Source organism: Lepisma saccharinum, chromosome 2 (assembly GCF_977018435.1).
Source record: "Lepisma saccharinum chromosome 2, izLepSacc3.1, whole genome shotgun sequence".
Classification (NCBI taxonomy): domain Eukaryota; kingdom Metazoa; phylum Arthropoda; class Insecta; order Zygentoma; family Lepismatidae; genus Lepisma; species Lepisma saccharinum.
In genome coordinates, this window is record NC_139230.1 from 193512873 (window position 1) to 193535580 (window position 22708).

The 22708-nt window shown below is 42.8% G+C and overlaps 2 protein-coding genes across 2 annotated transcripts; both read left to right on the top strand.

Annotated features, from left to right (window-relative positions):
- The first annotated feature begins 1928 nt into the window (after nucleotides 1–1928).
- LOC145983814 (uncharacterized) lies at nucleotides 1929–5915 on the top strand. The gene has a single exon (XM_083116859.1). It carries the CDS (start codon nucleotides 1929–1931, stop codon nucleotides 5913–5915), a length of 3987 nt encoding a protein of 1328 aa, XP_082972985.1.
- A 158-nt stretch (nucleotides 5916–6073) lies between these two features.
- On the top strand, nucleotides 6074–7036 carry LOC145983815 (uncharacterized). Its single transcript, XM_083116860.1, has one exon. It carries the CDS (start codon nucleotides 6074–6076, stop codon nucleotides 7034–7036), a length of 963 nt encoding a protein of 320 aa, XP_082972986.1.
- Nucleotides 7037–22708: the final 15672 nt, after the last annotated feature.

Consider the following 22708-nt stretch of genomic DNA (forward strand, 5'->3'; position numbering starts at 1 on the left):
AGCGACCAAACACTTTTGCACGCACGTTGAAGCTTCTTCATCGTTATATTGCCTGTTGTAGAATGGAGTGCTACGTTCCTGTGAGAGATGAATGGATGGCGTCATTACTCCACATTGAGCATGGACACAAGTATTGCACTTGGAGTTAACTGGGACAAAGTCATTTGTTCCTATTTCGGCTCCAGGAACAAGAATGCGAAGGCTGTCGAGCCATGGGTTATTATTATTAATAATAATGTAAGTATGAAGAAGGGAAGAGGGGAACCCCCGAAGTAGCCCATCCTTCACCCGCCCATTCAATTCAGGGGTATGCCCTTAGTGTACTGAGCCTTTAAAATAAACCAGGGCGTCATATTCGCGGAATCTTACTGTTCGCCCGTTTTCTCTTTTTTATTATTTCATAATTCAGTATAATACAGTATAATGATACCACAAAACAATACACTTTACTGGATCGGATATTCGAGTAACCAGAACAATATACTGACTATTGTTAGTAGTTGAGTTGATAGTGGATAAGAGAAGTACGAAATGAGGGTATAGCAAATGTCGGATAGTGATCAAGGAGAAAAAGAGGATTAAATAATTCCAGTTAGCTAATGAAAGAAGTAAGAAAGTGTAGTAACTACTGGATTCCAGCAAAACAGAAAAAGAGAAGAAAGAAAATAATAATAAGTAAATTTTAAAAAAATAATAAAATGAAACTAATCCCACTGGGAATAATCATTACTAGGTATACAGGGTGTTTCGTAAGTTTGTTTACAACGCTTGGGAGGTGATTGTACGAGTGAAAATAAGGTGGAAAGTTCATGTAACGAAATTCCGGAAACGGCTTTGTTGCCGAGTTATTGATGTTTAAAAACGTGGGGAAATGATTTTTCGAAGTGAATAATGGCAAAACGGGTGGACAGAGGAGTCGTCGGTGTTGAACGGTCCACTAAGAAATTGGGTACGCTCTTGTCAAAAAATCACGCGGCAATGTTGTGCAATGTCGGCGCAAGGGATTCCCCAAAGGACGCGAACGAAGATGTTGACGGGAGTGGGGTGGGTGTGCGTTCTGCGTGATCTGGTATCGACGAAAATTGTCATGTGTTGAATGGCACAAAAAACCAAAGAACATTTCCTGAGCGAAGGGCACCATGACGTAAAAACGAAAAAAATGAACTGTCATAGGTTGCATACCCTGAAGGGCACGCTGTATGCTTAATGAAGATGTGAAGGGAACCTCATCACAGACTGTTCGGTGAACAATGCATATAATTAGTGTTTTTATCTTGTTTTCCATTTTTGTGTATATATGTGAGTTATTCATGTGAAGTGTGTGGGAGTAAGAAACTGCGGAACCTCCCGCATACTTGATTTCGGGAACTTACACACCCACAAGTAAATTCGGGAACGTCCCGAGAGGTGGTAAAATCGGGAACGTCCCGAGAGGTGAGCCAGGCTCTTTGCTTGGTCGTTGCCACGAGAAAAGAACAGTCGTCATGAGAGAGTCGTCGTGAGAAGAACCGTGTCACACGCGCGCGGTCACAAGTGCACTGTAGAGACATTCTACAGCCAAACAGACAGTCCTTCGTGTATATTGTTTAGTTATTGTATAGTCCTTCGTATATGTGTATTATAGACATTAAATGTATGTATATATCGTCTTTGTGCGTCTGTTACTTAACCAGACCCCGTGCGGGAACCGACGCATTTAGGATAATTCGGGCCAGGGTGGAGTTCAGCCAGTTAGCCAATGTAGTGCGGGGCTTTCTGGAAACTGACACTCAACAAATGGTCCTCCGGGCCGGATGCGTCGCAATTGTAGTATTTGTGCCGTATTCCGGTAGTTTGTCGTCGGGAAATCAACGAGCCAGAAGAAGAGTCAACGTGCCACACCCTCGGTCCGCCATATGCGTTTAGCGTCTCTTGTACGACGAGTCAACATGGAGCAGTTACAGGCGTCAAAGACAGTCCTCAAGCGGGAAGTTACTCGGATTGAAAACAAGTCAGCTTCACCAACGCTGGAAGGTGCGACACTTCAAGTCTACATAGACAAGGTCCTTCAACTAAGTGCAGACTGTAGTGCATTACTTGTGAATCTCGCTAAACAGTGCGAAGAAACATTGTTCTCTGAGTACTACGATGAACTGAGTGCGGTGCAAGACCGATTAGAGTTCTTGTTGGGCTCCCTGTACCAAAAACAGAAGGAAGCCGTTTCTCCCGTTGTCGCGGTCGCGGTGAACAGTGATGCGAAAAGTGACGTTCGGTTACCAAAACTGACATTACCAGAATTCAGTGGTGACATACATCAATGGTTGTCATTTCGGGACTTATTCGTGGCATCGGTTCATGACAACAAACACCTCAGTGGCGCTCAGAAGTTGCAGTACTTGAATTCGGCATTAAAGGGTGAACCGTCATTATTAATCCAGTCCATCGCAATAACGGATGCAAACTACGAGGAGGCGTGGAATCTGCTAGTTTCGCGGTACCAAAACAAAAGAGAGATAGTGAACAGCACGATTAATCGCTTGGTTAATCAACCTTGTGTGCCATCACGCTCGGCTACAGGGTTACGCAAGCTCATTGACGTCACTTCTGAGTGTGTGCGTGTGCTGAAGGTTTTGGACATCCCTGTAGAGGCTTGGGATGCAATTTTAGTCTTTCACACCACCGACAAGTTGGATGCAGAATCTAGGCAACAGTGGGAACTTTCCCTGAAGAATGCAGAAGTGCCCAAGTTCGAGGACCTGACTACGTTCCTGGATGTGCGTGCCAGAGCTCTTGCAGCGTCTACGGTGACCTCCAGCCTCCCAATGTCCAGCAAACCCCCTCCCAGGTCTACTGATCGTCAAGTAAAGAAGAATGTGAATTCGTATCACACAGGTGCTGAAACTGTGTGTCCTAAATGCCGCGGACACCACAGGTTGCATACTTGTCAGAAGTATCAACAAATGTCGGTGATAGAACGGTACTATTTTGTGAAAACCCATGATCGGTGCTACAACTGTTTAAAATCGAATTGTAACGTCGGAAAGTGTACTTCGCGCACGTGTATGGTGTGCTTTAGAAAACACCACACATCCCTTCACTTCTCTCCTAGTGAAAATCCCAGTTCTACGCGGCAAGTAACGTCCCACATCGCCAGCAAGAAGAAAGCCATTCCGTTGCAGGAAGTTCTCTTGTCTACAGCCACCGTGGGCGTGAGGGATAGACATAACAACGTTCGGCATTTTCGTGCACTCTTAGATACGGGCTCCGAGTGTACATTTGTCACGGAAGACTGTAGTCAGCAATTAGGCCTTCGAAAGAAACACATCAGTGTTGCCATATCCGGTATTTCAGCAACCGGTATCGGTACTTCTCGTTCCATGGTGGACCTACAGTTTAGGTCAAAAGCGGGCAACGAAACGTACACCACCAAAGCCATCGTTGTGAAGAAGATTACAAATAATTTGCCCAAGCAGCAATTCACTTTTGATCAACAGTGGACTCACCTACATAACCTTGATCTTGCCGACCCGTCCTTCAACAAACCAGGGAAGATAGACATTTTATTTGGTGCAGATATTGTTCCCTTACTTTTAAGACCTGAGAAAGTCGCAGGTCCAGTAGGTACACCAACGGCCATAAGTACTTCACTTGGGTGGATTCTTATGGGCAGAATTAACGTTCCGCGTAATAAACGCGCAGTGTCATCACATCATGCGTCATGTAGTGATCTGGACGCTACCCTACAGCGCTTCTGGGAAATAGAGACTGTGCCATCGGTAAAACTGTACAACGAAGAAGAAAACTTTTGTGAACAACATTTTCGAAACACACACGCACGTGACATCGACGGTCGTTATGTTGTGAGATTGCCCTTCCGAGAACAAAGCGGTGTTCTGGGAGCCTCACGTCCCCTAGCGGTGCAGCGTCTCAAACAAGTGGACAGACAACTCGTCAAGAATCCACAACGTCAACAAAAGTATGCTGAGTGTATGCAGGAATACATAGACTTGGGTCATATGAGCGTTATTCCGAATTCAGAATTACCTGTGTCCCAAGGAAGCAGTTGCTACCTCCCACACCATAGTGTCATCAAAAAGGACAGTTCCACAACGGCTTTACGGATCGTGTACGACGCCAATGCGAAGACGACGACAGGAGTTTCCCTCAACGATAAGTTGCTTGTAGGACCTAAGATACAAGACGACATAATGCCTTTGTTGCTACTCTTTCGTACGTATCAAATAGCCCTTACTTCGGACGTTGTCAAAATGTTTCGAGAGGTGAAATTACACCCAGATGATGCAGAATATCATCGCATTGTGTGGAGGAAGTCACCGAAAGGAAAGATACGAGACTTCAGATTAGAGAGACTGACGTTTGGTACGGCTAGTGCTCCTTTCTTAGCCACCAGGTGTTTACAACAGCTGGCCCGCGACGAAGAGGCAGACTTTCCTGAAGCAGCGGCGATTACATTGAGAGACTTCTTTGTAGACAATCTAGTGACTGGCAGTGATACAGTAACGCAAGCTATCGCGTTACAAAAACAAATAAGTGAACTTCTACAAAGAGGTGGTTTCGAATTGCGGAAATGGTGCTCGAACAATTCTGAAGTATTGAATGAAATCCCTGTACATTTGCGAGAAACGAACTTTGCATTGGATGTGAGCATAAATGAACATATAAAAGCACTCGGGATCGAATGGCATCCAGCGAGTGACGAATTGGCGATATCAGTGACGCAACCCGCAATTCGTGAGCAATTGACCAAGCGCATTTTGTTATCAGACATCGCGAAAATATTTGACCCCTTAGGGTGGATATCTCCAGTAACTGTCAAAGCAAAGATCTTCATGCAAACACTTTGGCAAGTTAAACTTGATTGGGACGATGTACTTCCACCAGAAATAGAAATTGCATGGCGAAGTTTTCGGGCGGAGTTGCATACGTTGCAGGATGTTAAGGTGCCTAGGCGCATCGTGTCTTCAAAACCGCTAACGTGCAAACTGATAGGCTTTTGTGACAGTTCCGAGCGGGCCTATGCGGCCACTGCCTATTTACGTTCTACATACAGCGACGGCAGTGTTGAAGTGCATCTTGTAGCAAGCAAAACGAGAGTCGGGCCTCTGAAGAAAGTGACTCTCCCGAGACTCGAACTCTGTGCTGCAGTGTTACTCATACGTTTGCTGCAGACAATAAAGGAAGCTCTTCATTTGAACATTAGAGATATCCGTGCATTTACTGACTCTACAATAGTGTTGTGTTGGATAAACTCTTCTCCTTCTAATTGGCGTACATTTATTGCCAACAGAGTTGCTAAAATACACGACGTTCTCCCTGCAGAGAATTGGTTCCACGTGTGCAGTGAAGAGAATCCAGCTGATTTGGCGACAAGAGGAATTTCTCCCTCAACCCTGTTCGAACGTGATATTTGGTTCTTCGGCCCACAGTGGTTACGTAATCAGTCCTTCAATCCTACACGCACGGTCAACGCAGCAGCAACAGCTGAGGTTGAGAGAGAGAGAAAAAAGGGTCTTCTCGTATTACAGTCTTCGGTCGAGGTGGAGGAGTTATTAGTAAACAAGTATTCAAACTTATCAAAGCTCCAACGAGTAGCGGCTTGGTGCTTCAGATTTATGCATAACACCAAGCGAAGTGCTAATGAACGTCAGTTTGGACCCCTATCAGCACGCGAACTTAATCACACGTTGCGTGTGTTAGTGAAACAAGCACAAATTACAGCATTCCCTACAGAAATAAAGCATTTGAAAAAAGGGAATCCTTTGCCTTCGAACAACCCATTACTCAATTTGACTCCTTTCCTGGACCAGGAGGGAATTCTGAGAGTAGGTGGACGTTTACACAATGCACAAATGACAATGATAAGAAACATCCCATTCTGTTACCTCGAGAACATAAACTTACAGAGCTCATCGTGAAACATGAACATTTTAAACATTTGCATGCGGGACCACAATTACTTCTCGCTGTCCTACAGCAAGGTTTTTGGATTATACGAGGGAGGGACTTAATTCGAAAAATTGTGTTTAAGTGCAAAGAATGTTTTAAGGAAAAACAGTTGACAGCAACTCAACTCATGGGTAGTTTGCCAGCCCCTCGCGTCAATCCAGGCCGAGTATTTGCAAATACAGGTGTAGATTACTGCGGCCCATTTTCAATAAAGAGTTGCCAACTCAGGTCTTCAAAAATCACCAAAGGATACGTCGCTCTTTTCGTGTGTCTTGCAACCAAAGCAATTCACTTGGAAGCGGTAAATGATGCATCAACGCCTACATTCATTGCCGCATTTCGTAGGTTTGTGGCCAGGCGTGGTAAACCTAACCAGATCTTCAGCGATTGCGGAACGAACTTCGTAGGGGCAAACAGAGAATTGAAAAAGCTACTTCAATTCATGCGACAAAAAGAGCACGTCCAATCGGTGTCAGATGTTACGGCCTCGCAAGGCATACAATGGAATTTCAATCCACCGGGAGCAGCTCATTGGGGTGGTGTATGGGAAATTTCAGTGAAGGCAGTGAAATATCACTTGAAAAGAGTTATGGGCTCAACATTACTCACTTATGAGCAATTCATCACGTTATTGACACAAATAGAGGCGTGTCTTAACTCGAGCCCATTAACGGAGTTGAGTAGTGATCCAAATGACCTAACGGCACTCACGCCAGGACACTTCTTAACCGGTGATTCGTTACTGGCTGTACCTCAAGCAGACTTTACAACATCCACGTCGAATTGTTTGTCTAAGTGGTATTTGATCCAAAAAATGACGCAACATTTTTGGAAACGGTGGGCAACAGAGTACTTGTCCAGACTCCAGCAGCGGCCCAAGTGGATGGAGAAGAAGGAAAATCTACAGATAGGAGATCTGATGTTGTTGAAAGAATCTACCCCTCCACAGCAATGTAAGCTAGGAAGAGTAGTGAAAGTTCATGCAGGACCAGACAAGTTAGTACGATCAGTGACAGTGCGAACAACTGATGGGCAATACAGACGTCCAATTGTGAAACTTGCTCCTCTCCCCTATTCTAAGGAGACATAAGTGTACTGCATTGAAATTATTGATTGTGGTTGAAATTAATATTTCAACGGGGGGGAGTGTGTTCGGTGAACAATGCATATAATTAGTGTTTTTATCTTGTTTTCCATTTTTGTGTATATATGTGAGTTATTCATGTGAAGTGTGTGGGAGTAAGAAACTGCGGAACCTCCCGCATACTTGATTTCGGGAACTTACACACCCACAAGTAAATTCGGGAACGTCCCGAGAGGTGGTAAAATCGGAAACGTCCCGAGAGGTGAGCCAGGCTCTTTGCTTGGTCGTTGCCACGAGAAAAGAACAGTCGTCATGAGAGAGTCGTCGTGAGAAGAACCGTGTCACACGCGCGCGGTCACAAGTGCGCTGTAGAGAGATTCTACAGCCAAACAGACAGTCCTTCGTGTATATTGTTTAGTTATTGTATAGTCCTTCGTATATGTGTATTATAGACATTAAATGTATGTATATATCGTCTTTGTGCGTCTGTTACTTGTAACGTGTAGCAGTGTTCACGTTACAAGGATTATATAAACTTAATATTTTCCTTTGTTTGGTATTTATAATTTTTGGGTGTTAATGGTTAATTACCAAGAAAAGTGGAACCACCTCGTATATAGACTATACATCCAGATGTTAAATAAAAGTTCAAAGATTTTGTTTCTTTCTGCCAGCAAGCTGAGCTGGGATTTTTTTTTTATCGGTGACAACAATGCGAGAAAACAATCGCTATTGGGTAGAAGCCAGGCAGACTCAACTTTAAGTAAACGTTGAAAACGGGGAAAAGACGAAAGATTAGGCTGTCTTCCCCACGCTATATCTGTCGTGTCCCTTGGCGGACAATAAGTTAACTAATATCATATTAATCCCTGATTCTTTTACTGCAAGACGGTGTAATCAGAATTTAGTTATGTTAAGGTAAACGAAAGTTATGCCCGCGCAAGACAAAACCTGTATTTAAAGAAATTTTGCTTAACACTTTAACGTTGTAAACTTTCTTTCTTTTCTTTGTTGTCTTTTCGCGTGGCCGTTGCAGGGAGAGAGGGGAGTTGGAAGAAGCAATACTCCCTAGTCAAGTTAAATGCTGAGTGTAACAATTAAAATTATCTTGCATATTTAATATTCACAAAAGGCTAAAAATAGTAATTTCTGTATGTAGCTAATTATGTTCCTCTTTGATATTTTATTAATATGTATTTTATTGTAATGTAAAATTGAGGTAAAGATAAAAGTTGGTAAATCCTTCACGGCACCGAGAAATCCTATATAAGCAGCGAAGCTCGGTGGCTAGGTCACCACCGATAGTCAAGCCAATCGACACAACAAACACGTATCAAACGTTCTCAGACCACGATTAAGAGACAATTGAGCGACTGACAGCCAAGTTACCAGCAGTCTACATCTACAACGCAGATAGAAGCCATCAATTTGTCACTTCGGTGACAAAGGTAATAGATGACAAACAAGCCACGATCCGAATTCTACATGATGGAATGAAGATACAAGCCAACACCAGATCAGCATATAACAAGCTCATTAACCACTGCAAAGAGCACTCGCTCAGCTACGCCACCGATAAACCACGCCGAGAGAGGCCTGTCAAAGTAGTACTCCGACATCTGCCAATCGACCTACCAACAAAAGAAATACAGACAGAGCTAGCAGCGCAGCACTACCAAGTAGAACAAGTCCAACAGATGAAGAGAAGAGACCCGAAAACCTTCATCAAAACACCGATGCCACTGTACTTAGTTACATTGAAGAAAGGCGAGACAACAAGAAATATCTACAGCCAAGATCACCTTCTGAACTATGAGATGAAAGTGGAACCATACCGCTCTCCAGGTATACTGCAATGCCATAAATGCCAGAGGATAGGGCATTCCCAGAGCCAATGCATGGCTCAACCAAGATGTGTGAAATGTGCAAACAATCATTTCACAGCAGAATGCCAAAAGAAAGACCGAAAACTCCCTGCAAGATGCTGCAACTGTGGAGGAAACCATCCGGCCAACTACAGGGGCTGTAAAATGTTCCAATCAGTACATCAGATGAAACCAAAACCCAAGCCAGATGATGGGAAGGAACAACAGAAACAACTACCATTCAGCTTACCACAAGAGAAGCCACCAGCGCAGACTACACCACCGACTTCCATGAACTATAGCCAGACACTTCAGGTTCCAACCGAAGAGCAAAAAGAGACAAATGAACTCATCAAATGGATACTGGCAAAACTGCAAGACCAGAAAATAAGAACGCTCATCAGAACGGCGAAAGACAAGATAGAAACGACGAAGAGCGAATCAGATAGAACCGTCGCAGCCCTCCAGGCACTCGTCGAGTTCGTCACAGAAATATTCTAAACAGACAACCAACAATAACTCAGATATAACACGAAATGTCATAGCAAAACGGCCCTTTGAGGACCACTAACTAATGATAGGCCCTTTTGAGGACCAAAATTCTGTCGGCCCTTCTAAGGACCACAACACTCAGTTCGTACCTGAACTGCCATCACAGACCGAACCTCGAGCGACAGTTGCAGAGGTAACAGAAACCAATTCATCGCACTACGCCACTACCACAACTATAAAACAGATGGGAGTCAAGGAAACGATGCTTCTACAGAAAAACTTCAAGAAAATGCAACGGTGCAACGGTGGCCCGTGGCCTTTTGTATTCGAACTCCAGATAAATACGAAACTCGTATTACCGTCTTTTCTTTTCACACCCGTATTTCTGCGCTTACTTCCACGTCGCTACTAGGAATTAGTTTATTCTGGATTATCGTTAGGACAATTACTTAGCTCTTCTGGTCAGAAGGCTTATGTTCTCTCGGTTCTATGCTTCTGGTCAGGAGATATAATTGAGAGGATTGTGATTGTCGTAGGATACACCAGAATTCGGGATCGGTCGATAGACTGTTAGTAGTCAACGTTTGTGTCCCTGGTCAGGGAACACCTTTTCTTATTCTGTGGTCACGGATTAATTTTCAGTTCTCTGGTCAGAGGCTGAAAAGAGAAAAGGAAGTTGGGTGCTTAACTGAATATCGACAGAACCTAGTGGGAAAAAGGATTGTCGATTGCTTATAGAATCTTGGTCAAGATCTATAAGTACATTGAGAACCTTTGACCTAGAATTACGAGGGACCTTACATCGAGGATTGAAGAAGCCGGAATAACCCGAACCTTGAGCCGAGGAGACTCAAGCCCCGAAGCGATACTGAGTGTGAAGCCGAGGCACTATAGACCCATCGAACCAAGTACGATCCAGGGCGGATCCTTACAAGTGGCGCTGCAACGTTTGGGGCTCGAAGTATATATCCGGTGGTTCTTCTGAAATTACCAAACATCGAGATGGCAACAAGAAAGTCTAAACGCAATTCATTGCCGACGATTGTAGAGGAAGACGGAAATTTGCACTTTGATTGTTGCTCCGATCAAGATGAAGATAAGGGGGCATTTCGGTGCATTTCCTGCAGCCAGTGGAAGCATTTCGTTTGTGAATTTGAGGCTGAATCCGTGGAAGGGCAAAATTTAGATGCCGTCCGGTGTAAAGGTTGCCAGGGCGATGACGATGAGAATAAGGAACCTGCTATTGAACTTCCTCCGTGGTTGACAGTTTGGTCCGAAATGGAAGAAAAGAAAAGAAGGAAAGAAAAAGCCGCAGAAGAAAGAAAGCGACGTGAAGAGAAAGCAGAAGAGAAAGCAGAAGAAGAAAGAAAGCGACGTGAAGAGAAAGTCGAAGAAGAAAGGAAACGTCAAATAGAAAAGGCTGCAGAGGTGAAAGCTCGGAAGGCGGAAGAGAAAGCTAAAAAAATCGCTGAAGAGAACAGGTGGCAACAGTTCTGGAGTATATTAAGAGAAGAGAAAGCAGAAGAAGAAAGAAAGCGGCAAGAAGAGAAAGCGAAGAAGAAAGAAAGCGGCAAGAAGAGAAAGCCGAAGAAGAAAGAAAGCGGCAAGAAGAGAAAGCCGAAGAAGAAAGAAAGCGACAAGAAGAGAAAGCAGAAGAAGAAAGAAAGCGACAAGAAGAGAAAGCAGAAGAAGAAAGAAAGCGACAAGAAGAGAAAGCAGTAGAAGAAAGAAAGCGACAAGAAGAGAAAGCAGAAGAAGAAAGAAAGCAACAAGAAGAGAAAGCAGAAGAAGAAAGAAAGCGGCAAGAAGAGAAAGCCGAAGAAGAAAGAAAGCGGCAAGAAGAGAAAGCCGAAGAAGAAAGAAAGCGACAAGAAGAGAAAGCAGAAGAAGAAAGAAAACGACAAGAAGAGAAAGCAGAAGAAGAAAGAAAGCGACAAGAAGAGAAAGCCGAAGAAGACAGAAAGCGGCAAGAAGAGAAAGCCGAAGAAGAAAGAAAGCGGCAAGAAGAGAAAGCCGAAGAAGAAAGAAAGCGACAAGAAGAGAAAGCAGAAGAAGAAAGAAAGCGACAAGAAGAGAAAGCAGAAGAAGAAAGAAAGCGACAAGAAGAGAAAGCAGAAGAAGAAAGAAAGCGACAAGAAGAGAAAGCAGTAGAAGAAAGAAAGCGACAAGAAGAGAAAGCAGAAGAAGAAAGAAAGCAACAAGAAGAGAAAGCAGAAGAAGAAAGAAAGCGACAAGAAGAGAAAGCAGAAGAAGAAAGAAAGCGACAAGAGGAGAAAGTCGAAGAAGAAAGAAAGCGACAAGGAGAGAAAGCAGAAGAAGAAAGGAAGCGACATGCTGATAAATCGGAAAATGAAGAACGGTGGAAACAGCTGCACGAAACTCTAAGCAAGGAACTGTCCCAAAATAATGAGAAGTGGGAGGTACTCCACACAACGCTTACAGTTGAGCGAGAGCGTGAAATGGAAGGAATTACTCGTTCCATGGAAACTCTGGGAGTGAGTGTAACCGAGATTAAGGAACAGATGACTGCTTATCTAGGGAAAAATGAGGAAGTAAGTTCTAAGGTTGCTGAATGCTTCGAGAGGTTAGAGAATTTTGGTGAAGAACTACGTCAAGGAGAAAGTAAGGTTTCCTCTTTTTGCGAAGAGATAAATACTAGTATTTCCAGCTTCCGTGAAGAAGTAACCCACAATATAACCAGCGTTCGTGAAGAAGTGGATAACATTGCAAAGAATAACACTTGTGTGGCCACCGAGTTACGTCACTTGAAATTAAACATGCAACAAAACATAAGCTCCTTGAGAGACAGACTTCAAGGACTTCGCGTAGATTCAACTGAACAGGAAACCGCTGTTAAGTCACCTTATGGCTTTGATAACCATCAGTCAGCTGGAGAGACGTCAGATTACGTTGCGAGTGAGGGTGCACGTGGACCTCTGAGAAAGAGAAAGATCTCAAGGAAGAATAATGATAGGCCTACAGTGGAAGATCAAATTGTTCGAGGTATGGAAGAAAGAATTAAGCACAGTAAAGTTGTGACCTCCATTGGAAACTCTGATGCTGGAAGGTTTGGAAAAACTTCGAAGACAGAAATAAACCGGAAGAGACCTTCTTGTGATTCATCTTCGGAGGACGAAAGACCACCGGGAAGGATTCGTCGGAAGAGGCGGAAACCTGGAAGGAACTCAACTCCATCTTCAGATTCGGAATTAGATAAAAAAATCGGAGGACGATATGTCAAATTACCTCGAATATCTGACTTAAATCAACTCCCTAAGTTCAGTGGTAATATTGAAGCTCAAAGTGCACAGAAGTACTTGAAGGAACTAAATGTTAACTTTGAGCTTATGCAAGTTCCAGAGAAATATCGTCTCCAGTTACTATCCAGATTGTTTACCGGACAAGCCGAGCATTGGTTCCAGGCCCATTATGAAGAGTTTAGGGACTACAATGGATTTTGTAAAAAGTTTACTGCTACATTTGCTTCAGAGGAAGCAAAACAAAGACAATTGGACGTCTTGAGAAATAGAAAGTACACTAAAGGCTCCAATCAAACCATGGAAGAGTATGCGTGGGGAATCTATGCTGGGTTTAAGAATCTTTCGCCAGTACTCATAGAAAGTGAGGTCTTGAATTTGATAATTAAACAGATGTCTTATAAAGTCAGACAACTTTGCCTCGTTAACCCACCAAAGACAATGGAAGAGTTAGCAGCGTTCCTGAAAAGATATGAAGTGAATGAGGAGGCCGAAAGCTGGAGAGCAGATTGGTTCAAGAGAAGTGAAGCTGGGAACAGTAATAATGGAAGGTTTAGAAATCAGCAACCAATACAGAGAAATACAGCAGTGAGACAAGTCGTCCGAGAAAACCACGGACCTGCGGGAAGAAATATTAACAACAACGTCCGTAACCATGAAGAACCAAGGACAGGTAATAATGGTTACCGTCAAACTAGGGAGTTTAGAGGAAGGACGTGGTATAGAAGTCGACCTAATAGACAAGAACCCAGATCTGATCCCGAGACGAGAGCACCAGAAGGAGGTTACGTCGAGAGAAGAAGAAACTCTGCATCTCCTCCTCGAAGAAGAGTCTACAATTCTCCTAACCGGCAATTCGTGACTTCAGGATCTCAGACATATGAATCCGAGTTACCGAGGACCTTTGAACAACAACAAGCTGTTGATCAGACTCGTCAGTTCTATTGGAGCGCTCCAGTGGTTCCCACTAACCAAGGTTTAAATGGGAATCTTGCTTAAGTTCCGTTCCGCTTGGGCAAGGAAGTAGTAAGGAACGATTAGTATCCAATGGCGAAACTTTTAACAGGGCTTACGAAATCCATTACAGCTACTCCTTAACCAAAGTAGAAGAGAAAGCTGTGGAAGAAGGGATTAAGAGATCTGTTGAATTAACTACTTTCCATAGTACGCCCAAAGTTAAAGCTCAAGTTGCAGACATTCCTGTCGTTTGCTTACTCGACACTGGGAGCGAGGCTTCGTTGTTAAATTTCGACATTTGGATGGAACTACTTGAGAAGTACAGGGGAATGAAACTACAGAAGGATCCAGAAATTCGAATAGTTGGAGTAACCGGTTCGAATCGGATAAGGATTTGTGGGAGAAGGAATATTAGCATTAAATTTAAAGACCAAGAATTAAACACTGAAGTATTTGTGATAAAGAAGTTAGGTGTTGATGTTTTACTGGACATGCCGTTTCTTAAGCCCTATGGAGCCAATATCTGTTTGTTGGAGAACGAGTTGACACTGCAAAGTAGCTGCACCCCGCTCACTGTTAATATAGATTACGACGGAGGCAAGGAAGCCAGAGTAAACGTCGCTGTGTTGGATAAGTGGAGTGCCAGTGAAGATAAAATTAGGGAAAAGGTTGAAGAAAGTCAGTTCTTGTCCAAGAGTGAACAGGATAGTTTGTTCCATTTGCTTATGAAATATCACCATGTATTTTCAGAAAGACCTGGCTGTGCTAGAGACGTTCAGTGTGAGATATGGTTGAAGGATTTAGAGCCATTGTTTAGGAAGCCTTATCCGATCCCTGTTGCCAAGCGTGAAGCTTTAGAAAAGGAACTAAATCTATGGAAGGAATGGGGAGTCATTCAACCTTCGAATTCTGCCTATTTGAATCCTTTAATTGTAGTGGATAAACCTCAAGGACAAATACGCCCGTGCATTGATTTTCGCCAGCTCAACAACAAAATGATAGTTCCAAGAAGTTCCGTCGAACCCATCCATGAGTCTTTGCAACGTTTCCGAGGATCCAGGTACTTTTCCAGCTTGGATCTCGCGTCTGGCTACCTTCAGGTAAAAATACACCCTAGCCACAGAAAATACACCGCTTTTTCTTATCGAGGTCGCTTATATGAATTTACTCGGATGCCTTTTGGACTTTCGAATGCGGTCAGCACTTTTGTCTCAGTCATGCACAAATATTTTGGTCCAGAGAGTGAGGAGTATCTGACCGTGTATCTGGATGATTTACTTGTTCACTCCAAGACGCTTCTAGAGCATTTACAGCATTTACAATTGGTCATAGAACGACTGAGAGAATGTGGAATGACCATTAAATTAAGGAAATGTGAATTTGTCAAAAAGGAGATTCGCTTTTTAGGGCATATAGTATCAGGAGAGGAAGTAAAACCTGACCCCGCTGGAAATGAAGCCATTTTGAGATTTCCTCGACCGACTTGTAGGAAGGACCTCCGGAAGTTCTTAGGTCTTGCTAATTGGAGAAGAAAATTTTACCCTGGATTAGCACAGGATGTAGAACCCTTAAGTCACCTCCTAAGGAAGGATGTTAAGTGGAGCTGGGGTGAAGAGGAAGAACAGGCGTTCCAGAAAATGAAGATTACGTTAGTTACCACTGGTGCATTGTCTCAGCCAGACTTTAATTTAAGCTTTTGTCTACAGTGCGACGCCTCTGCTAAAGGGTTAGGCTGCATATTGTTCCAAGAACCAGAAGGTGGCGAGAAAATTGTAAATGTTATCCAATATGCAAGTCGAAAGTTGAGAAACAATGAGAGACCTATTCCATCCATGAACTGGAGTGTCTGAGCATCATTTTTGGTGTAGAGAAAGTTTCGGTTTATTTAAAAGGCCAATCATTTAAAATATACTCAGACCACAAGGGACTCGTCTGGTTAAAAAACTCTCAGGATCTTAATAGCAGGTTAACTAGATGGGCTTTGAAACTACAGGCTTACCAATTCCAGATTATTTACGTCAGAGGAAAGGATAATGAGATAGCTGACACTCTTTCCCGGTATCCTGTGTCCGATTCACCAGAAGGAGATATTCCGAAGACACTTTTTAAGGTGAACTATATTTGGCAAGAACGGGAAGAAACTGAGGAACTGGAGAAGTGGATTGAAGCTCAGAGGGAGGACTTGTTTTGTCAAAGCATCTTGAACATCTTGGAAGCTCCAGAATAGACTGATACCATTACTCAAGGTAGAACTAGGAAGAATTATTGTCTACATGGAGGTTTATTGTTCAGAAGAGTTCAGGGTGAATCCATTATTTGGAAGCTTTGTGTGCCGGCAATATTTGTTTCCCAGCTACTTAGAGAAAATCACGATAACCTAGGACACTTTGGCATTACAAAAACCAAAGCTAAAATAAAATATAGATATTTTTGGCCCAAACTATCCGGAGATGTTATTCGGTATGTGAAGGACTGTGAGATGTGTGCCAAAACAAAAATGGATAAGATAGGAATCCTGAGAGAGAAGCTTCACATTTCACCCAAGGATCCTCATGAGATGCTGTCTATTGATATTATAGGCCAGCTACCAACTTCCCATGGGTTCTCCTACATTTTTACCGCCGTTGACATTGGCACGAAATTCGTTTCGGCCTATCCTCTGAGGAGAGCTACATCTCAGGAGATCGTGAACTTATTGGAGAAGACGTATTTTGCTCACTATCCTCGAGTAAAAGTCATCCTCTCAGACCGAGGTACCCAGTTCACTTCGACAACCTGGAGCGAGTATATGAGAAGGAAGGGCATTACTCATGTCTGCACTACAGCCTATCATCCCAGCAGTAATGTGGTAGAGAGAATTAACCAAGAAGTCGTCCGTCTTTTGCGGCTGTTTTGCTACAGAGAGCATACTCGTTGGGCCACCTTCATCAATGATGTGGTTTGGTTATTGAACAATTCCGTCTCATCTGTTACGGGATATGCTCCTTCTGAACTTTTCTTCAATAGAGCCATCCCGGAGGAACCTCATGAAAGGTTTTATTGGCCTGTACCACAGGATGAGAAGACGACTTGGGCCTTTAAATTATATCAAGCTCAAGGGAGAGAAAAAGCCCAACAGAAGAAGAGATGAGTGAAGAATCAAGGACAAGCATTGATCTTGAAGGAAGGAGATCTGGTCCTAGTGAAGAACCGTAAGCTGAGCTCCAGTCGTCTCCAAACCATCTCCAAACTCTTCGAGGTGTACGTCGGTCCATACATCGCTACCCAGATGAGGGACAACTCCGCACTTCTCCTGCAGCCGTCTACAAAGGAGCCTGTAGATCGGGTTAACTACCAGAACCTAAAGAAGTTCACCTGCTCCCAGGAACGACGGAGAGAAATACTCGGAGAAAGCCAGATTTCTTGTGACTAGTGTGGAACGTCAAGAGTTGTCAGTGAATTGTTTATGAACATTAAGTGAAGTTTTGAAAATTTTCACAATTTTTCTGTGAAAGAGAAAATTGTTCAAATTTTCTCTTAAGAGGCGGGGCAATTGTAACGTGTAGCAGTGTTCACGTTACAAGGATTATATAAACTTAATATTTTCCTTTGTTTGGTATTTATAATTTTTGGGTGTTAATGGTTAATTACCAAGAAAAGTGGAACCACCTCGTATATAGACTATACATCCAGATGTTAAATAAAAGTTCAAAGATTTTGTTTCTTTCTGCCAGCAAGCTGAGCTGGGATTTTTTTTATCGGTGACAACAATGCGAGAAAACAATCGCTATTGTGTAGAAGCCAGGCAGACTCAACTTTAAGTAAACGTTGAAACCGGGGAAAAGACGAAAGATTAGGCTGTCTTCCCCACGCTATATCTGTCGTGTCCCTTGGCGGACAATAAGTTAACTAATATCATATTAATCCCTGATTCTTTTACTGCAAGACGGTGTAATCAGAATTTAGTTATGTTAAGGTAAACGAAAGTTATGCCCGCGCAAGACAAAACCTGTATTTAAAGAAATTTTGCTTAACACTTTAACGTTGTAAACTTTCTTTCTTTTCTTTGTTGTCTTTTCGCGTGGCCGTTGCAGGGAGAGAGGGGAGTTGGAAGAAGCAATACTCCCTAGTCAAGTTAAATGCTGAGTGTAACAATTAAAATTATCTTGCATATTTAATATTCACAAAAGGCTAAAAATAGTAATTTCTGTATGTAGCTAATTATGTTCCTCTTTGATATTTTATTAATATGTATTTTATTGTAATGTAAAATTGAGGTAAAGATAAAAGTTGGTAAATCCTTCACGGCACCGAGAAATCCTATATAAGCAGCGAAGCTCGGTGGCCCGTGGCCTTTTGTATTCGAACTCCAGATAAATACGAAACTCGTATTACCGTCTTTTCTTTTCACACCCGTATTTCTGCGCTTACTTCCACGTCGCTACTAGGAATTAGTTTATTCTAGATTATCGTTAGGACAATTACTTAGCTCTTCTGGTCAGAAGGCTTATGTTCTCTCGGTTCTATGCTTCTGGTCAGGAGATATAATTGAGAGGATTGTGATTGTCGTAGGATACACCAGAATTCGGGATCGGTCGATAGACTGTTAGTAGTCAACGTTTGTGTCCCTGGTCAGGGAACACCTTTTCTTATTCTGTGGTCACGGATTAATTTTCAGTTCTCTGGTCAGAGGCTGAAAAGAGAAAAGGAAGTTGGGTGCTTAACTGAATATCGACAGAACCTAGTGGGAAAAAGGATTGTCGATTGCTTATAGAATCTTGGTCAAGATCTATAAGTACATTGAGAACCTTTGACCTAGAATTACGAGGGACCTTACATCGAGGATTGAAGAAGCCGGAATAACCCGAACCTTGAGCCGAGGAGACTCAAGCCCCGAAGCGATACTGAGTGTGAAGCCGAGGCACTATAGACCCATCGAACCAAGTACGATCCAGGGCGGATCCTTACATACTTAACCAGACCCCGTGCGGGAACCGACGCATTTAGGATAATTCGGGCCAGGGTGGAGTTCAGCCAGTTAGCCAATGTAGTGCGGGGCTTTCTGGAAACTGACACTCAACACAGACGGTTTTCAAAGCGTCCACCATGTACTTCCAAGGAGAGGCGACAACGGCGAATCAAGGATTGTCTAGTGCGACCCAATAACCCCGGCGTTTCTGCTATCGATGCTGCAGCTACATTGATACGGGCAACGAGGTCCTCGCCTGACACGACAGATGTTTCGTAAACGAGGCGTTTCATCTCTCCCCAGAGGAAGAAATCCAGGGGCGTAATTTCAGTCGATCGAGGTGGCCATGGCACAGGCCCTCCCCTGCCAATGCACTGGTTGTGGAATACGGTATTGAGGAAATGGCGCACATTCCGATCGAAATGTGGGGGTGCACCGTCATGTTGAAACCACAGTCTTTGTCTCAGTGCCAAGGGCACGTCCTCTAGTAGTTCAGGCAAAACCTCAGTGAGAAATGCTTGATAAGTGGGTCCACATAGGCGAACAGGGAGAATGTACGGTCCAATCAAATGGTCATGCAATATCCCGCACCACACATTCACAGCAAATCTGTGCTGATGATGTGCCACTAGCAGTGCATGTGGATTTTCATGTTCCCACACATGACTGTTTTTACTATTGAACACACCAGTTTTCGTGAAGATTGCCTCATCAGTCCATACTACCGTATTCTGAAAATTGGGGATAGTTTCAATTTGATGAACAAACTATTGGCAAAAGTCCTCACGTGGGCCAAAGTTCCGAGGTAAAAGGTCTTGCACTTCCTTCAATTTGTACGGGTGCATCCCCTCTTCTGCCAGGACTCGCCACACATTCACATGGGAGGTGTTTCGTTCGTGGGCTAGTGCGCGCGTACTGGTGCCTGGATGATCCATCACTGCAGTTACCACATCTTTCACAAACCGTCGTGTTCGCACACTTCTCGGTCGTCCAACTTCTCCATGAGGTTGCAACACTGATCCTTTTTCCCGAAGTCGAGTGTCTACAGTTTGAAATAAGGTGTGCGATGGTAACACCCTATTTGGAAAACGTGCCCCATACAGACGCCTTGCAGCACGGCTATTACCTCCAGCCTCCCCATAAATAAAATTCATGTCCGCCACTCTTGGGACGTGTATGCAGCCAGCCCTTACACCGGGCTACAAGTGTTTATGGGGCCTTAACACTAGTACATTTCACATAATCACCTCCCAAGCGTTGTAAACGAACTTACGAAACACCCTGTATATATATATATATATATATATATATATATATATATATATATATGTATATATATATATATATATATATCAGTGGCGATTTCTCTGGGTGTGTAAGTCGTGTGTCAACGGCCAAAGGAAAATGAAATAAAGAAGAAAGTATCTGTACTTTTATAAATTACGATTTTGACCGTTTTTCTTCAATTGTCAGTCTCGAGCGCCCGGTAGTTTTCGAACGCGGCGCAACGCGCAGTGGTTGTCAGGCAGGCAGATCGGTCCGTGACGGGCAGGGCGTTGCGAGGAAATCCAACGTCTTACCACTGCCAAAATATAGATGACCGCGCATGCGCACCCTGCCACCCACCACCATGGTTAGCTTCTCAAGGCGTTGTATTTGTTCCCAACGATTTGGCTTTCATTCGCCCCGCGTTCCGCGTTGTTTTGCTCGTGATTGTTGTGCATTATTTTTTAAACGTGTGGTGTGAAGTGATGTGATTATTTTAAGATGGAGAATAGTGAAAGTGTTGTGCAAAAGCATTTAAATAATTTATTTTCTTCGCTTTCGTATTCAGAGAAGAAACAAGTGATTGACAATAGTCGACCATGTTCGAATCTCACGATGTCAACATGTGTTAACCCTAGAACACTACCGTACGTAAAATTTACGTATGCTTGGCGCTCAATTCCCTCCCCTGCCTCCCACATAGCACCCACCTACCCCTCCGCCTATGGTATTCCTCGGGCATTCTGTCAGGTGCGTGGCAGCACTGTGGTGAGGAGGGCGGAAGCAGTGAACGTCTTTAGTTTGTGCGTTATGTGGGACTCTGTACGTCAAAAAAAAAAACGTAGCGATAGTAACAGAAGAAAAATCTTGCACGTAAGATTGACGTGCATGTAGTAATAACGCCATTTGTATTCACGTAAGATTTGCGTGATTTTTTCTATAATATCTCATTTTTCTATAATATGATCAACATCGCAGCGATCAATGGATACATTATTCACACTCACAACTTCTACAACAATCAGGGCAACTCAGAAAAGAGACCATTCTCACGAATTCAGTTCATGCTTCACCTCCATGAGAACTTGACCAAGATCTGGCTAATAAATCCGGGACTGTCACAGGAGTTAAGAAAGTTAATTTTGAAGGTACTGGGGAAGGAAGAGACAAGTACAGTAGCAGCCACGTCGCAAGGGAACCGAAAGTATTGCAGTTTCTGCAACTACAAGAAAAGGAGGATGATAACTACGTATTGCTCGGGCAATTACATGGAATTTCTTATTGCAAGTTCCGAGTTTGATCCCTCATTAAAATAACATTTATTAAATTCTAGTTTTTCGCGGTACTTCGGCAGGCATTCAAAATGATTTAATAAATTCAGTTTCGGATGTTCTGAGAGATGAAATCTACAATGAAATTCAAACTACAGACTTTGTGGCTATCGTGGTCGATGAAACATCAGACATTAGCAAAAAATCTCAGGTGTCAACAGTGTTTCGTTTTTTCTCACAGAAAAAAAGTCATTGAAAGATTTCTTGGATTTCATGACATGAGCGCCGATAAAACTGCAGGAGCTCTTTTTAGTCACGTGACTGAAATAATGGATAAATATAAGTGTGGGGATAAATTAATTGCCCAGACATACGATGGGTATTCTTTAATGAGTGGTCATTTGAATGGCCTTCAAAGTAAAGTTTTGGAAAATTATCCGAAAGCTTTTTATACGCATTGTTATATTCATGTAATGAACTTGGTGCTGCAACAATCGTTAGAATGTAACAAAGAGCTTAAGGTGTTCTTTTGTGGTCTTAAATCACTTAAATCTCATTCTCCAAAGAGGTTACACGAACTTTCTGCTTTCATGTCCAGAAAGCTCCCGTTATTAGCTCCTACCAGATGAAATTTTATCTCTAGGTTAGTGTGGACAGTCAATGACAACAGAGAAGCACTGCTTATGTTTTTTGAACATGTTAGTGAAAGTGGAGACTTCGATCATTTGACTGCAATGACTCCAGAGGATTTTCTAGCTTCTTGATGGACTTCGAAAATATATTTTTAAAAAAGGATTTATCCAACTTGCTTGCCTTTTCAGACGTATTATTCAGTATATTGCAGTCTAAAAATGTTGATATTTTGTATTGCAGTAATAAAATAACTGAATTTCAACAACAGCTGAAAAAGGAAAGTGAGAATTTCGAAACACTATGGAATTCTATAACTGGTGCAGTAGAAGAGGAAGAGATTGTTGAAATGAAAAGGAGACGACTGAACAACGAATCACAGAAAGACCACTGCCGGAGGCTTTACTTTGAAATCATTGATAATATCAGCAACCAGATAACAATTAGATTCGCATCATTTGAAAAATTGCAATATTTTGATTTACTAAATCCCACAAAACTTGAATAAAACTTGAATAAAAGAGAAAACTTTCCTCACCATCTCGTACATAAATTGTAGGAAATTTATGGCAGTGTGTTTAATTTAACCAAACTGCAGAAGAATGAACTTTATGTTTGGTATGCTTCCACTGAAGGATCAGAGAAAACACCAATTGAGATTGTAAATTATCACGAATCTAGTGGGTGAGTTTACATAAATATATAAATTAGCAGTGTTGATCGCAACAATTCCTTCCACGACGTCATCTGTCGAGAGATCGTTCTCAACCTCAGAACCGGATGACGAATTTAAGTCTTATCTCCATCCAGAAAGAATTACTTTCTAAGCTGCGAGAATGGGATAAATCCAAATTTTATGAGGCGGTGATCAGCGCATTTCTCTCTAAAGAAAGAAGAATAGACTGGAATTCAAGTAACCAAGTAATGAGCAGTTGATTTTTCAAATTTTACTTCTTGGAAGGATAAATGAAGGGTAAGGGGAAAAACCGAGA

Coding starts and splice junctions, on each gene's coding strand:
- LOC145983814 (XM_083116859.1), top strand. CDS start 1,929: ATGGAGCAGTTACAGGCGTCAAAGACAGTCCTCAAGCGGGAAGTTACT.
- LOC145983815 (XM_083116860.1), top strand. CDS start 6,074: ATGGGTAGTTTGCCAGCCCCTCGCGTCAATCCAGGCCGAGTATTTGCA.